General features: G+C 40.6%; 1 protein-coding gene across 1 annotated transcript in view; it reads left to right on the forward strand.

Annotated features, from left to right (window-relative positions):
* The window catches only part of LOC120397507 (dynein heavy chain 5, axonemal-like), a 289,224-nt gene that overhangs the window by 173,385 nt on the left and 99,674 nt on the right, over positions 1-16,165 (forward strand). The window contains exons 60-63 of the mRNA XM_039523452.1: positions 1,415-2,079; positions 7,470-7,750; positions 9,984-10,199; positions 15,171-15,338. Coding sequence (XP_039379386.1) covers positions 1,415-2,079; positions 7,470-7,750; positions 9,984-10,199; positions 15,171-15,338 — 1,330 coding nt within the window. The remainder of the gene's footprint in view (positions 1-1,414; positions 2,080-7,469; positions 7,751-9,983; positions 10,200-15,170; positions 15,339-16,165) is intronic.

A 16,165-nucleotide genomic window follows, 5' to 3' on the forward strand; every position in this document is an offset into this window, starting at 1 on the left:
TTAAATCCTGCTTCAAAAATCTCTCACTTTAAAATGACCAGACTGAATACTTCATTAGGTCTCTCTGTGCAGTATCACTTGTAAATAAACACATTGAGTGAAAATCTTACAACTGAAAAGATGCTGGGAGTTGTACCCAAGGGAAAGGGAAAAAAGACATGTCAAGCCCCTCTAACCTCTCAGAGAGGTAGAAAAGAGAGAGACAGCAGGAGAGAGATGTGGTGGGCTAAAAGAAAGAGAGAAAGCACAGAAATAGGTTCAGGACAGCACAGAATTTAGTTCCCTCATATCCATGTGCTGAATAAAATATTTCAGAAACTTTCAGGAATGGATAAATGTTGTGGTGATCAATATAACACAAATTACTGTAATAACCATAGTCACTAAGTGTAGACTAAACTGGTGGATTGCTTCAGGTGCCCTGCAATGGCAGAACTGGGAATAGCTACAGGGCAATGTTAATATTGTGAGGGAACTGCAACAGAACTTAGCAACGTTTTCTGGGTAATTGATTTAACCTAGAATCAGAGGTTTGTTATGAAGTGCTTAAGAATTAGTTATGTGGATATTACAAGTATTATTTATTACTTTTAGAACGCACATTAGAAACAAAATGAACATTTCAAAGATGAATTGATAAAGGAAAGGGGAAAATATTAATTTCAACTTCCACTAGTTAAAAGATACAATGGATAAAAATGCCAGTTTATTAACTATTAACCTGATATTGAACCATCTGAATTCAACAGCAAAATGACCGTTGGCTTCATATGGACAACATTTTTACATATTTGATTTGTGAACAAGCCGAGTCCCTTGTCAACAAAGCACATAGACCCTGAGTTAGTATCCAGACTCACCCCTTTTTGGAGTTTTGCATAATTGTTAATTCGAAATAACACAACATAAACCTCAGCCTAAGCTTCCACTTTAAGCTTGGATGTTCCTAGGGCTTTCCTTTAAGGATCCTCTCGGTTCTCATTCTCAGTTGCCCTAAAAGACAATCCCACGTTCTTTATATCTTGGTTAGAAGTAATTAGACCCATTCTCCAGTATGACTCAGCAGTAATTACTCTGAATCTTAATGAAGAACTTTAGCACCTGAGTCTTAGTGACTCATCAGTGCAGTCCCACATTCCTAGACAGGGTCTTAGTCTTGCCACCCTATTAAAGGATGTAACCCCATTAATTTCTGTGAAGTTGCCTCAGTGTATGCTAGTCTTCAGTTTGTCCAAATGGTGTAAGAAAACCTAACATAGATTGCAATAGATTGTGTTTGTGAAAGGAGATGATGTAAATGAATTAAATATTTATACATTTTTACCTAACTAGATTAAGCCAGAAAATATGAAATTGTTTCCTTAAATGATCTATTTATTTTGTTTTGTCCATCTTTAACCCTTTCTTACCTTAGAACATATGGCATTAATAACCTTATGGATGATCTGAAAATTCTGTACCGCACCGCTGGACAGAAAGGACAGGGTATTACCTTTATATTCACAGACAATGAAATCAGAGATGAGTCTTTTCTTGAGTATATGAACAATGTTTTGGCTTCAGGTGAGGTTTCCAATCTTTTTGCACGTGATGAAATAGATGAAATAACTCAAGATCTGATATCTGTGATGAAGAAAGAGTACCCAAGACGTTCTCCTACTAGTGAAAATCTCTATGACTATTTTCTTACTCGAGTTCGCAACAATTTGCATGTGGTTCTTTGTTTTTCTCCTGTTGGGGAAAAATTCAGAACTCGGGCACTAAAGTTTCCAGGTTTGATTTCAGGATGTACTATCGACTGGTTCCAGCGCTGGCCTAAAGATGCTCTAGTAGCTGTTGCACAGCATTTTTTAGCTTCCTACAAAATTGAATGCACAGATGAAGTAAAACAAAGTGTTGTTAACACTATGGGAACATTTCAGGATCTCGTAGCTGAAAAATGCGTTGAGTACTTTGAACGATACAGGCGTCAAACATTTGTGACTCCAAAGTCTTATCTGTCATTCATCAGCGGCTACAAAACCATCTACAGAGAGAAATTTGCTGGTGTGGGAAATTTGTCTGACCGCATGAAAACAGGTACAATATACTTTTTTCTAGAAAAAGATATGTATATATAATGTATATAAGAATAAAGAGGTTGCATTCCTTCTCTAAATGAAAAAGTCAACTCACCCTTAACTATAGAATCCAGAGTCACAAATGGTGCCTCCATTTTATATATTTTGTGTGTGTGTAGTAATTCCTTTGTGGTGCAAGAATTTGTTTTATGTACAACTCTAAAATTGACATATTTACTTTTTAAATGTAAAAAGTAGCAAAGGTTTTTTGGGGTATAAGGGAAAGGTTTGGTGGTCGGAGAGGACATGAGAATATGAGAGCAGAGATGATGAGAAAGGGGATATGGAAGGCAGAAGGATGGAGGAGGAGTCAGTGAATGATGAAAAGCTTAGGAAAGAGGGTCTGGAGAAGCCCCCAGCACTGCCATTTTGCTCACTCCTAGTGCCCTTTGTGCGTCCTGGTGGTTCTGCTGCATTTTGGTTTGTCTGTAGTTGTGGGTGTGGGCAAGGTTTCTCCCGATAGGATAGATCAGTGTAAGTTTCCAATCCTGCTCCCATTGCTGTGGATAAAAAACGGAGTGGGTTCAGAATTGGTCCAAAATGAATTGTATATAACATTCCACTCTTAAATCTTGCACAGCTTGACATATCCTTTAGATCTCTCAAAATGCTGAACATGTCAGAGACAATTATTATTTCTAAAACTCTTTTGTACTGGATGAGGAATTAATGGTTTTGATACCATTAAAACCTATGTTGCAAAATGAACATTTTATGGAATGGTAGTGTACCATTAATAGTTACTCTTTTATACAAAAATCTGAGTCACCGCATTTCAAAAAATTACCCTGTTTGTATAGATTTAAATTAAGTGAGCTCATTTCCATCAGCAAGGCAGCTACCATAATTGGTTTTCAGTTATGTTGTACAGTGTGCTTACAAAACACTTGAAATTTTCGCTTCATTAACTTTGTATGTTTTGTAGACTACAAGTGAATTGTAAATTGATATTAATTAATAGATAAAAAGCCCTTTGTTCACTTTAAGTTAAAACTGCTACTGTGGATGTATTCCAAGAAATGGTACTGCTAAAAAAACCCAAAAACAAATTATGCATTTAAAAGTATTGAAATTAACAACCAAAGGAAGGTAGGTTAATATTCATATACATTCACAATTAATAGTCTATTAAATAAATATACCCAGGTAAAATTTCCAAAACCAAGCTTAACTCTTCCCAAAGTTCCTGATCAGCATTCATCCTAAAAATCTGCACCTATCCATTCTACCTCCATAGTCATTTCTAATATGGGCTACAAACTCTCACAATAATCACCCAAAGGTTTGCAGACCCAGCCACATACCATCCTCCAGTTTACTCACCAATTATTAGCCAGACACCCACATGCAGACCAGAGACTCTCCTATCCCGTGCATGCCAGCAACCCACTGTGATCAAAATGAGAAACACCACGTTTCCTCAGTCTACTGTTGCACAATGAGGCAGAAAACCCAATCTACTTTATCTACCCTTTTCTGTACAGACTGGAAATCTCCTTACAGCTTTCCTATCCACCATCCTCTCATGACTGAGTTCCCACCACTCAGATGAAGACCACAGGCCAGCTCTTTAGTTGGTGTAAATCTTCCTAGCTCCATAGAGGTCAATGGAGATATGCTGATTTACAATAGCTCAGGATAAACACAATTGCATCTGAGACTAAGGTTTACGATTTCAAAAGGGCTAACTTTACGAAATTAAGGTGACTAGTTAGGGAAGTGGATTGGACTAACATATTTAGGGATCTAAAGGCGGAAGACGCCTGGGATTATTTCAGGTTGAAGTTGCAGGAGCTGTCAGAGGCCTGTATCCCGAGAAAGGGAAAACGGTTCGTAGGTAGCAGTTTTAGACCGAGCTGGATGAGCAAGCGTCTCGGAGGGGTGATTAAGAAAAAACAGAAAGCGTACAGGGAGTGGAAGATGGGAGGGATCAGCAAAGAAACCTACCTTATTGAGGTCAGGGGGTGTAGGGATGCAGTGAGAAAAGCCAAAAGCCGGGTAGAGATGGACCTTGCAAAGGGAATTAATACCAATAGTAAAAGGTTTTTTAGCCATATAAATAGGAAGAAAACTAAGAAAGAAGAAGTGGGACTGCTTAAAACTGTAAACGGAGTGGAGATCAAGGATAAGCTAGGCATGGCACAATATCTAAATGAATATTTTGCCTCGGTCTTTAATAAGGATAATGAAGGGTTTAGGAATAGTGGCAGAGTGACTGATGGGAATGAAGGTACGGGGTTGGAAATTACAGTATCCGAGGTAGAAGCCAAACTTGAACAGCTTAACGGTAGTAAATCAGGCGGCCCGGATAATCTTCATCCTAGAATATTAAAGGAATTGGCGAGTGAAATTGCAAGCCCGTTAGCGATAATTTTTAATGAATCTCTGAACTCGTGGGTTGTACCATTTGACTGGAGATTAGCTAATATAGTTCCTATTTTCAAGAAGGGAAAAAAAAGTGACCCGGGTAACTACAGGCCTGTTAGTTTAACATCTGTAGTATGCAAAGTCATGGAAAAAATATTAAAGGAGATAGTAGTTACGGACCTTGAGGTCAATGGCAATTGGGAAAATTACAACATGGTTTTACGAAAGGTAGATCGTGCCAAACCAACTTGATCTCCTTCTTTGAGAAAGTAACAGACATTTTAGACAAGGGAAATGCGGTGGATCTAATATATCTTGATTTCAGTAAGGCGTTTGATACGGTACCACATGAAGAATTACTGGTTAAATTGGAAAAGATGGGGATTGAAATGAAAATCCAGAGGTGGATAAGGAACTGGTTAAAGGGGAGACTGCAGCTTGTCGTATTGAAAGGTGATCTGTCGGGTTGGAGGGAGGTTACCAGTGGAGTTCCTCAAGGTTCGGTTTTGGGTCCGATCTTATTCAATCTATTTATCACTGACCTCGGAACCAAAAGTAGGAGTGGGCTGATAAAGTTTGCGGATGACACGAAGTTGGGAGGTATTGCCAATCGGAGAAGGATTGGGATATCCTCCAGGGAGATTTGGATGACCTTGTAAACTGGAGTATTAGTAATAGGATGAAATTCAATAGTGAGAAGTGTAAGGGTTATGCATTTAGGGATGACTAACAGGAATTTTAGTTATAAGCTGGGGACGCACCAGTTGGAAGTAAGGAAGAGGAGAAGGACCTCGGAGTCCTGGTTGATCGCGGGATGACTATGAGTCGGCAATGTGATGTGGCTGTTAAAAAAGCTAATGCGGTCTTGGGATGCATTAGGCGAGGTATTTCTAGTAGAGATAAGGAGGTGCTAGTCCCGTTATACAAGGTGTTGGTGAGACCTCATTTGGAGTACTGTGTGCAGTTTTGGTCTCCCATGTTTAAGAAGGATGAATTCAAACTGGAACGGGTACAAAGAAGGACCACTAGAATGATCCGAGGAATGGAAAGCCTGTCGTATGAAAAGAGACTTGAGGAGCTCGGTTTGTTTTCCTTAACCAAAAGAAAGTTGAGAGGAGATATGATTGCTCTCTTTAAAGGATATCAGAGGGATAAATACCAGGGAGGGAGAGGAATTATTTCAGCTCAGTACTAATGTGGACACGAGAACAAATGGATATAAATTGGCAGTCGGGAAGTTTAGGCTTGAAATTAGATGAAGGTTTCTAACCATCAAGGGAATGAAATTCTGGAACAGCCTACTGAGGGAAACAGTGGGGGCGAAGGACCTCTCTGGCTTTAAGTTTAAGCTTGATAAGTTTATGGAGGGAATGGTTTTATAGGATAACACTATTTAGTCAATAGGTCAATAACGTGCCGCCACTGGTAATTAGTACCGAGGGTCAATGTTGGGATATTGAAAGTCTTTTTCCCGAGTGTCTGGCTGGAGAGTCTTGCCCGCATGCTCGGGGTTCAGCTGATCGCCATATTTGGGGTCGGGAAGGAATTTTCCTCCAGGGTAGATTGGCAGTGGCCCTGGAGGTTTTTCGCCTTCCTCCGCAGCATGGGGCAGGGGTCGCTTGCTGGACGATTACCTGCTACTTGAAGTCTTTAAACCAGGATTTGGGGACTGCAACAGCTGAGTTAAGGGAGAGAATTATTTCAAGAGTGGGTGGGTCAGCTTTTGTGGCCTGCATTTTGCGGGAGGTCAGACTAGATGATCATAATGGTCCCTTCTGATCTTAAGTTCTATGATTCTATGATAGGACCTGGACTCTCACAACAACCTTCAGCCAGCCCATGCAACCTGCAGACCTCAGAGTAGTGTATTCATTAGATCCGTGAAGTACATTACTTAGTTACCACAGAGGAGAGTAGGGAATCAGCCCAGTTGCAGAATGTACCACATTTTCTTATGCAGTCAAATTATTTCACCAATTTCTGAAGTAAGAGGGTGGCTAGCAGCTTGATCCTGCAGTGTGCTGAGCCCCCTCAGCTGCCAGGGTAATCAGCTGGAGAAGAGGGTGTTCAGAACCTCACAAGAATATTCAGTACCTTAAATAACACTGAGCACCTTGCAGAATTGAGCTGTGCAAACAGACCCCTATAGATGGCCGGTGAATGGCTACACAAATGCAGAATTGTCCTTGTTTGGAGAAAATGCAAAGTAATGGTTTAGATACGTCCATTTATTTGTGAGGTTTTTTTATACATGATTTTCTTTGTCTGTTTCTCTCATTGTTTGTTAAAAATATGGAGCCAGTCCAGAGCTCAGGAGCATGCTGTCTGTCTCTAGCTCCTCCCACCTCCCCAGATTTCCATGTAATGCTGAGCTTAGGAGCTCAACATGGTCTGCTGCATCTCCTGAGCTCCCCACGTCTCCAGGCCTCTCTGCTTTGCCCTGTTCTATGGAGCTTAAGAGATATCTAACGAGTTCCTGTTTCTCCTGGTCTCAAATGAATTTATAAAGTGCCTGTCAGGTCTTATGAAGTTTATAAAACTGCACACCACAATACTAAATTTTAATGATTTTTTAAAATCTTGCTTCATATTTCTGTGCTAATATTAAATTAAATGGCTGTTATCCTGAATGAGTATCATTATGTTATGTGGTCTGATAGTTTTAAGGAATTAAAAACATGCATTAAAAGAAAATAAATATTTAAAATTAGTCATCCAAATCCATATTTAGGAACCTGAGTAAGTGACCCTGGAGCATGATTCTGATGTCCCTTACTCCAGTGAAAATCAGAAGTAACTCTAGGGAAATAAATGAAGTTACACAGGTGTAAAACAGGTTTACAATAAGTGAGATCAGATTTGAGGCCACTGACTCAGGTTCCTAAATATGGATTTGGATGACTGATTGTAGGCACCGAAGTTTGAACATTTAGGCACTTTTACCTGCTGCATAAATATACTGTCATAATTTGATTTAAACAGGTCTTGCAAAACTCATGGAAGCTGAGATTTCAGTAAACCAGCTGTCCAAAGAACTGGCAGTGAAAGAGAGAGACTTGGCTGTTGCTTCTAAAAGAGCTGATGGCGTTTTACTGGACGTGACTATGAAAGCCCAAGCTGCTGAAAAGGTGAAAATGCAGGTCCAAAAGGTGAAAGACAAAGCCCATGCCATTGTGGATGAAATTGCCATTGATAAAGCAGCAGCTGAGGAGAAGCTTGAAGCTGCAAGACCTGCACTGGAGGAAGCAGAAGCAGCACTGCAGGTCGGAATTGAATTGATCCCATGACAATGCATACAGATAATGAGAGTAATGATCATTATGTGTGGAACCTAGAGCATTTAATTATGTTTGTCCATCTTCAGCAAGGCAAATCAGAATGCTGAAAATGCATAAACTGACAGGTTCCAGTTATCATATTAATTGTGAGTGAGATACAAGGTCCGGAAACTGCAGTTGAATCAGCTGGACACCTTACACTAAACACAATCACCTTTGGGTTAGATTGAACCTAGCTAGGCAAAGGTGCCCGGGGGTGAGATTTAAAAGGATGTTTCCACAACTTTCACTCCTAAGCAGAGGCCAGGTGCAATCTCAGTTTTATTCTTCTGACTGGCAACGTCCAAAGGACTCTGGCACTGGACTGCTAACCCCTGTACAGAAACCCTAAAGGCCGGGCAGGGAGCAGAGGAGTAAAGGTGGGCAATGCCTCTCCCACTATCAAGCAGCACAGTTGGGCTCTAGAGGGGAGTGCGCAGTGTAGAAGATGCTGCTTTTGTGTGCATTCCCTCAGCACACTTTGGCCTGATTCTTCAGTATGTTGCGCTATGTGTAGGCTTCTGGGTCAATGTAGAGTGAGTCGTACCCATTCTACATTTCTGAAGTGATTCTCCTCCTGTACAAAGTAGGTGCAGTGACAGTTACACTGGCTGCCTCTGTGTGCTGAGGTATAAATTCTAAAAGGGAGGCAGGTAGCCCCCAAGGGACATAATATGCAAAAATGTACACTGCACTGATCCTCTGGCTAGTGTTTAGTTAAATCAGGTATAGGTGGCGGGTGTAATCTAGAGCAGCCACAAGTCTGCTCTTATCACAAGTGCAAAGCTGGTGGACAGGGACCCTGCTCAATAACACCTGGCAGTGCCATTCTTCTTGTCTGCGCTCTGCTGATGTCCCCTGGTGAGACATGTCTCTTTTCATATTCCCTATCCTGTATTCCCATTTTGTATAAGATTGATGCCTGGCATACAGTCCATGGAAATACCAATCCATTTTCCTGTGTGTAAGGTAGGGAGAGTGTCAGATAGCCGAGGGGATGGCTAAGGCTGGAGCAGGAGCAGGAACGGGCATAAACTGGGGCAGGAGCAAGCCGAGGCTGGGGGAGTCTGTCAGAACTACCAGGCAGTTGGGAATCTCCCAGCAAGGTAGCAACATTGAGGAGACTGGAGTGTCTGCTTCCATTAGGAACTTATATACCTGCCTGTGGATTGGTTGGGCCTTTGTTGATTGGTATGTCCCTGTCATAGGACCCGCAGGCGGTTGCCTCTGATGACTCACCAGCTCAGGCTCAGGGATGACTCATCACAGAGAGTTGCCCACAGGCAGCAGCAGCGTGTTTGTGTAGAGTCAGCATGTAAAAGTCACTCAGGACAAGAGTTAATTGGGAACTTTCCTCTGGAATGATTTGCTCCTGGAAAATGCAGTTTCTGCAAAAATCAGAATTTTGAAAATTTAGTTTTTGTAAAAAATATTTGATTTTCCACCTGGTTCAACCTGAATTGGAATATTTTATTTTGCTGAACTGACCTGAAATGTGGTAAGATTCACTAATCCAGGGGTTACAGTGCCCCAGCAAGCCACTGCGGCAGACAAGAGAATGAACAGAAGGGAATAGGGATGTCAGTTGTAAAGCCCACTTCTTTAGCTCCTCCCCTTGCACAAAGGTTGTCTTATCTTCACTTGTGCACATAGGTGCTGGAACTAAGGGTGCTGGGGGTGCTGCTGCACCCACTGGCTTGAAGTGGTTTCCATTATATACAAGGTTCACAGTTTGGTTCAATGACTCTCAGCACCCCCTCTATACAAATTGTTCCATCACCTATGCTTGTGCATTTATGAAGTTAAAACTATTGGAGAATCAGGTACACCAGAACTGCTTGCAAAACTGCAGCTGCAGTGCTCATTTTATAGATACAACTTTGAAACAAGTCAATTGTGTCTACCTGAGGCACAGGACTTCTGGGAGGTGCCACCAGAGTATAACACCTCATCATTACCTCCACTATCCTTCCTGGGTAGCGGCTAAGCCACAATCTTGCCCTTTATGCTGAGATGTAAAAGGCTAAAAAGATGCACTACATTTTGAATTTTAGTTAGATTACATTGGATTTGAAGAGACATTGGTCCCTGATGGAGACATTCATTAATTCTCATGCACTTCAGTTTGCAAAGGATAGATGCTTAAATAAGAGGATCGTTTTCTTTTGTAATTTTTCAGACTATTAAACCAGTTGACATTGCTACTGTTCGCAAACTGGGTAAACCTCCTCACTTGATAATGCGGATCATGGATTGTGTGCTACTTCTGTTCCAAAGAAAAATTGATTCTGTGACAGCTGACCCAGAACGAACATGTGTGAAGCCATCATGGACTGAAGCTCTGAAGCTAATGAATAATTCAGGATTTCTCAGCATGCTGCTTACTTTCCAGAAGGTAACAAATAAGTTACATCATCATTCCTCATAACAACCCCTATAGATCCACGTGAGCATGCCCTCTGTGTTTATATTATGTATAATTCATAGATGCTGTAGTTCAAACATTGGCCTTATTAAAGCTGTTTGGGACTTTTTATAGTTCATAGCTTTTTTGTGCTTTTTATATTTGTACAGAACTTACATTCAGTAATGTAAGTAAGCTCATTTCTTTTTCATTGGTCATTATTTTTGTAGTCCTTTCTGCTGAAGAGAACTGGATGGCTCAGGAGCCTGGCAAGAGGCTGGTAGGCACAAATGTCCCAAGCAGTGTGTCAAATCCTGAAATCCTTACTCTGGTTTGATTCAGTTCTTACTCAGGCAAGCTCCCATTCTTTAACGGGACTATGCCTAAAAAAGACTGGATTGAAATTTGAGTAAGGATAGCTGGATCTGGACTACTATTTTTGGAACAGGCCACAACATCCTACCATTCATCTCCTTATGTTACCAGGTCTGTTTGCATACATGCATGTAAGGTCTTGTCTACATTAGAGAAATTTACCATTCTAAGAACTGTTGGGTCATCCTAAAAGCTTGTGAAATGCTTCACATCCACAACAAAAGTGTTCCAAATGGTCTGCATGTATTCCAGGAACCATTCTGATTATACTTCCTTTCAGCAAGTATAAGAACTGGTTCACTCTTAACTGTTTCATTTTGAACTATTTTAGTGCCAATGTGGATAGAGATTTCTGGCGTCCTAGCACAAATCATTCACACATAGTCCTTCCATGATTGTGCTGCAGCGCACCAATCACTGCTCAGATGCCTGCACTTGATTTTCTGCATTCCACTGCACAGAGGTCAACTTGACTGGAAGTCACATACTCATAGAAATATCTCTGCACACACTACAGAGCTCTGCTGTGTGAGCTATTTCAAGAGCAGACAACTTCTACTAGCAACAGATCTGCAACAGCTTTTTCTCATCTCACAACAATGTCCAAAAGAAGACAGTTTATATGCATGCTCCCAGCTGGCCAGAGGCCAACACTTGGGTCCTGATTGTAGTGTGAAGAGGAGATCTAGAAGCGGTATTGGAGAAAAAAGCACTTGGGTGTTTAACTGGATGTCTGAGTGATGTTTGGAGCTTGGTGTAAACCAGAGAAGCAATTGATGACAGTAAAAATTAAAAGTCTGAAAGTCCAGTATAAGAAAGTTAATCACAACTACACTGGGTCGGGGCAGAAAATCTGCCCTTTTTTACAAGGAGCTTAAATGGATTCTGAGGCTTCACTTTCCACCTAACCTGAGGTGCTGTTGGACACAAGTAAAAAGGCAGGTGGGGTGACTGTCTGGGGAAAGGATTGCCTCAAGGAGCTGGGAAGACCCAGATGCTGTGGAGCCAGGCCTGGAGCTGTGGGGATCACATAATCTATTTGAGGGGAACCAGGATCCTGACACAACTGCAGACTTAGTAGACCTGAACAGGTTTTAACCATGGTTTCTGAAATGGTGCTAAATACACTTTATCCTTATCTGCATGTCAAGTTAAATTAATTTCAGCACTGGTTCAGATGCACACTTGGTTGATGCCTGTTGTCAATAATGGGTAATTTTTGTAGTGCATGGAGTCTCCACTCTCCTTTCATCCTCAGTAGTGGTGGGCTCTCCCTCCTGAGGCATATTGGCAGCATGAGGAAACTTCAAATGCACCTGTTCAGCCACATTTTGTCATAGACCAGAAGGTAGGTGGTCAGGCCTAGTGGTTGGAACAGTGGTGGTGAGAGCCAGAGTCAAGAACCAGGAGCCAAGTCAAGGGCCAGAGACAGTGTCAGAGGCTGGGACAGGTCGAAGGCAGGACTGGAGCATGGCTGGAAACAAGGCAGGAGCAGAGCTGGGAGTAAGGCAGGAACAAGGCAGACGCAAGAGAGATCACAATTGTGGGTGAGTGCATTGAGCAGTTGCTGTCCAAGTGCTACTGCTGGTCTTAACAGCAATCCTGGCAATGGGACTCAGTCAATCAGGTGATCTGGTTAATCAAGTCTGTCATTAGCCAGTTGATCCCAGACCCAGCTATATACCATCATTCCTGACACCTCTGTAGGCAGTCAGTTCCTAGGACTCTTCATCTGGTATCTTTCCCAAACCCTATAATCACTAAAAACAAGAAGAAAATGAGATTAAAGACAATGAGGCCTGATTATGCACTCCTCTCTCAAGTGAAACTCCTAACGAATTGTCCTGTTTGTCACTTATTAATACTGTATATGTTCCGAGTGGTAGTTCTCAATGCATTTAACTTTACTCCAAGAATCAGGACAACTTCTATCAGAATGTCTAAATTCTTGTTGTAAGTGATACTGGCAAATGGAATGAAAAACACTGGAAAGTGTCTTCCATTTTTGATTAAGTGATTTTCTTGCCTTCCTCTTTCCTTACACTGAATTTCTGTGTTAGTGTATGTAGTGGTGGGGAAACCTCATAACGTCTGGAGTTTTGAATTGGTTACAATGCTACATCTGAACGATTTGATGTAAATCGTATTTTTTGAGAGATTTCCGTTATCACCTGGTTTTGTCAGGGCCAGGAATATCACTTCAGGTCCCAGATGGATTTTAGACATGCATCTATTAAAAAGCAAAATCATTAACTGCATTTTGCAAACCTCTAAATAGAGATTTAGACTGGTTCTTATTCCACCTATGCTAGTTTGCTAAACCCAAAAATTGAATAGGAAGAAATAAAATCTAGATATATTTCAACATCCAAATTTCAGCAAACTTTCCTTGTTATAATGTAACTAAACCTAATTTCATCTGTTTTCATGACTGGCTTTGTAACCATTACATTAGCTAGTGATCTGTCAGGAGCCAGGCAGGCATTTCTGTCAAGTACCTTCAGAACAAAGATCTATTACTTTGATGCTATGAATAGGAGGATGATTTTTAGACTCATTAAAATAAACATAGTAATAAATTGTCCATAAAAAAAAGTTTGAAACGTTTAATACTTCCTACATTAAGCAGTCATCCCTACCACATATATGCTTTACCAATACATATTATGTTGTTTAAGGGGCTAGTTTCAGTTTTTTCCATGATTTAAATAATTATATAAGGACCACAATAATCATTTCTTTATTGATTTGCCTTTTAATGTTCTCTATAATTTGTGAGAAAAATTGAGATTAAAATAATGAAATGGAAAGTTGAAACAAATTCCTTTTAAAATTTAGGATCAACATCAGTATTATCAGCAATCCTTGTAGAGCCAAATAGGGCTTTTGAGATTAAATCCTTTGATGGTACAGATGGGGCCATGTTGCAGTGGGGGCTACAGGAGGAATTCTGGCTCACTGTGGGGAGAAGCAACTCCACTACCCATAACAAGGATGAAAGGGTGCAGCCTGCACTTCCCTCAACACTGGTAGGTTTGCTAGTAAGTGTGACGAGTGGGTGTGGCTATAGTCCTGCCCTCACCCATCGTTCCCTGCTTCTTTGGGGAGGCTTGCGTGAGCCAAGAAGAGTGCATTCGCTTCCCAGTCAGATTGTAGCTGGCCTTTGTACAGGTGCAAAAAGCATGAGGAAAGCTCCTTGCATTCTTCCCTCCTCCTAGTGCAGCCATATTGAACCAGGAGTGACCTGGTCTTTAATAATTTGCTTTAATTTTTTGTGTTTTGCTTTCAAATTCAAACCTACTCTGCAAAATCTGATAGGCTGCTAATTTTTTTCAGCACATTCTGAGCACTGAATACAAGGAAAAGTTCAAAAAGAAAATTAAGACCATAAATGGATCACTTTAAAACTGGTGTTAAATTATTGAAGTCATATGGATATAAATTCTCTATCATCTTTCTAGAGCAGATCCCAAGCAAAACTTTGACTAACTTAATCCTATATAGGTACATCCTAGATTTAAAAAAAAAAACAGTGTAGAGTACCATATTCCAATACTGAGTGAAATATAAACCCAAATACAATAGTGTGGGTGCAATAGTAATATAAATGATTATTATTAATAATAATTAATAGAGGTATTTAATATATACTGGTAGGTTTCAGGAGAGAAGCAGAAGAATGAATTTGTGTGCTTGGGAAGTACACTTAGAGTGCAATTTGAGAGAGATCTGGAGAATTGAAAAGAGGACCAGCAATTAAGTAAAAACTGAAAGGAAAAGTGTACGCTGCATGAATTTGTTCCTGCCTGCTCTGTGATTTGGAAATGGTGGGTCTTATGGAGAACTAAGAAACGGAGATACAGATAGTTGAAAATAATATACTGAGGAGAATGGCAGACAAGCAGAGGGTAGACAGAGAGTGCCTGGAAGAAATTAGGGGGAAGATGAACTTGGGACCCTCAGTGATAGAGAGGCTGGCGAGTGCACATTTGAGGTGGGCTGGACATGTGATAAGAATGGAAGAAACCAGCAAAGAAAGAATGGGAGGAAGAAGGCAGCGAGAAAAGACATGGAAGACTGAGAATATGATGAAAAGACTCTGTCAAGAGAAGTTTGAAGAGAATACAATGGCACTCCGCGACTGTGAACCTGTGCCAGGGACTGGCAGGAGTCATGAAGAACTGTGGGCACCTCCTGCCCCATGTAAATGGGGAAAGGAGTTGAGAAGTGAAGTGATTTAATATATAATGGTAAATCACTTTTTAAGAAAAACATTTTTTGAAGAACAATATCATTTTACAGTCATTTAAAAATAAGCATAATTACGCACACAGTAAAGTGATTATTATTTTGGTAAGGATCATGTCTTCATACTGTATGTTTGCCTGAAAATTAATTGGTCACAATCATGTAATTTAATTTATAATTTAACTTTATCTTTAGATTTCTTGCAAATAAAATCCTCTAATTACAGTTTTTTGGCTTTACAATGTGTTCTACTTTTATATGCATGATAAGATGATCTATTGTTTTTTTGTGTGTGTGTGTATATATATAAAATATATATATTTCTTTTTTGTTAAATAGGATTCAATTACAGGAGAGATTGTGGAACTACTACAGCCTTATTTAGACATGGAAGATTATAATCTGGAGACTGCTAAAAAAGTTTGCGGGAATGTAGCAGGTCTATGTTCATGGACACAAGCAATGGCATACTTCTACAGTATTAATAAAGAAGTCCTTCCCCTTAAGGTATTTCATATATTTATTTTCCACCAGTGAGAGATGGGTTAAAATGCTAAAACACATGGATTAAAAATAACTTCTCATCACAGTTGACATAACTAAACTATTTACTTAGAAAGAAACTATGTTAAAAGAATATTAAGGTTGGAAAGTCAAGCAGTTAAAAGCTGGGAAATGCCAGAATTAAGTTTGCTTGTGCAACTTTCATTCAACCTCTGATGCATATACGTTATAATATAGACTTTAACTGCGTGATCACATACTATTTTTTAGACAGGACCCTGCCTCATTCAGAACCCAGCTTCTCCTTCTCCTTCACTCTGCCTGGGCTCCAGCATGGAAGAATATTGAAAGTACAATGCCACAGTGGCTCCCTGCTGATGGGCAGGCCCCAAGTACAGAGGGGAAATGGGTACACTTTACCAGGGCTCAGTCCAAGGGAGGGGCTCAGCCAGAAGGCCATAAGCCCATCACCATGACAAAAAATATCTTTAATTAGTGTGTCTGTGTGGGCTGGGATGGTGGCCTGTGTTTTGAGTCTCCCCTGGGCCTAGTGAAAGGATGTTTGGGGCTTGCTGCTGGGAAAAGCAATTGCAAAGAAATTCCTGCTCAGCCTCCACAGCCTTGGGAGGCTGTTCAGTTCGTATGTAGAATCTGTGAGGAGCTGGAGCAAATGGAATCTTTGGAGAACTTAGCTGCCAAACTCTAACAAATCTCTCCTGAGCGTATGTGAGATCTTTCAAAGGCTTAATTGGGCAAACGTGGGTGGTTTTTCACTTTGATAGAAAAAGATACATTCCTGATACCTCTGGGACTAATTTCAAGTCCCTGCT

The sequence above is a fragment of the Mauremys reevesii genome, linkage group 2 (assembly GCF_016161935.1).
Source record: "Mauremys reevesii isolate NIE-2019 linkage group 2, ASM1616193v1, whole genome shotgun sequence".
NCBI classification, from domain to species: domain Eukaryota; kingdom Metazoa; phylum Chordata; order Testudines; family Geoemydidae; genus Mauremys; species Mauremys reevesii.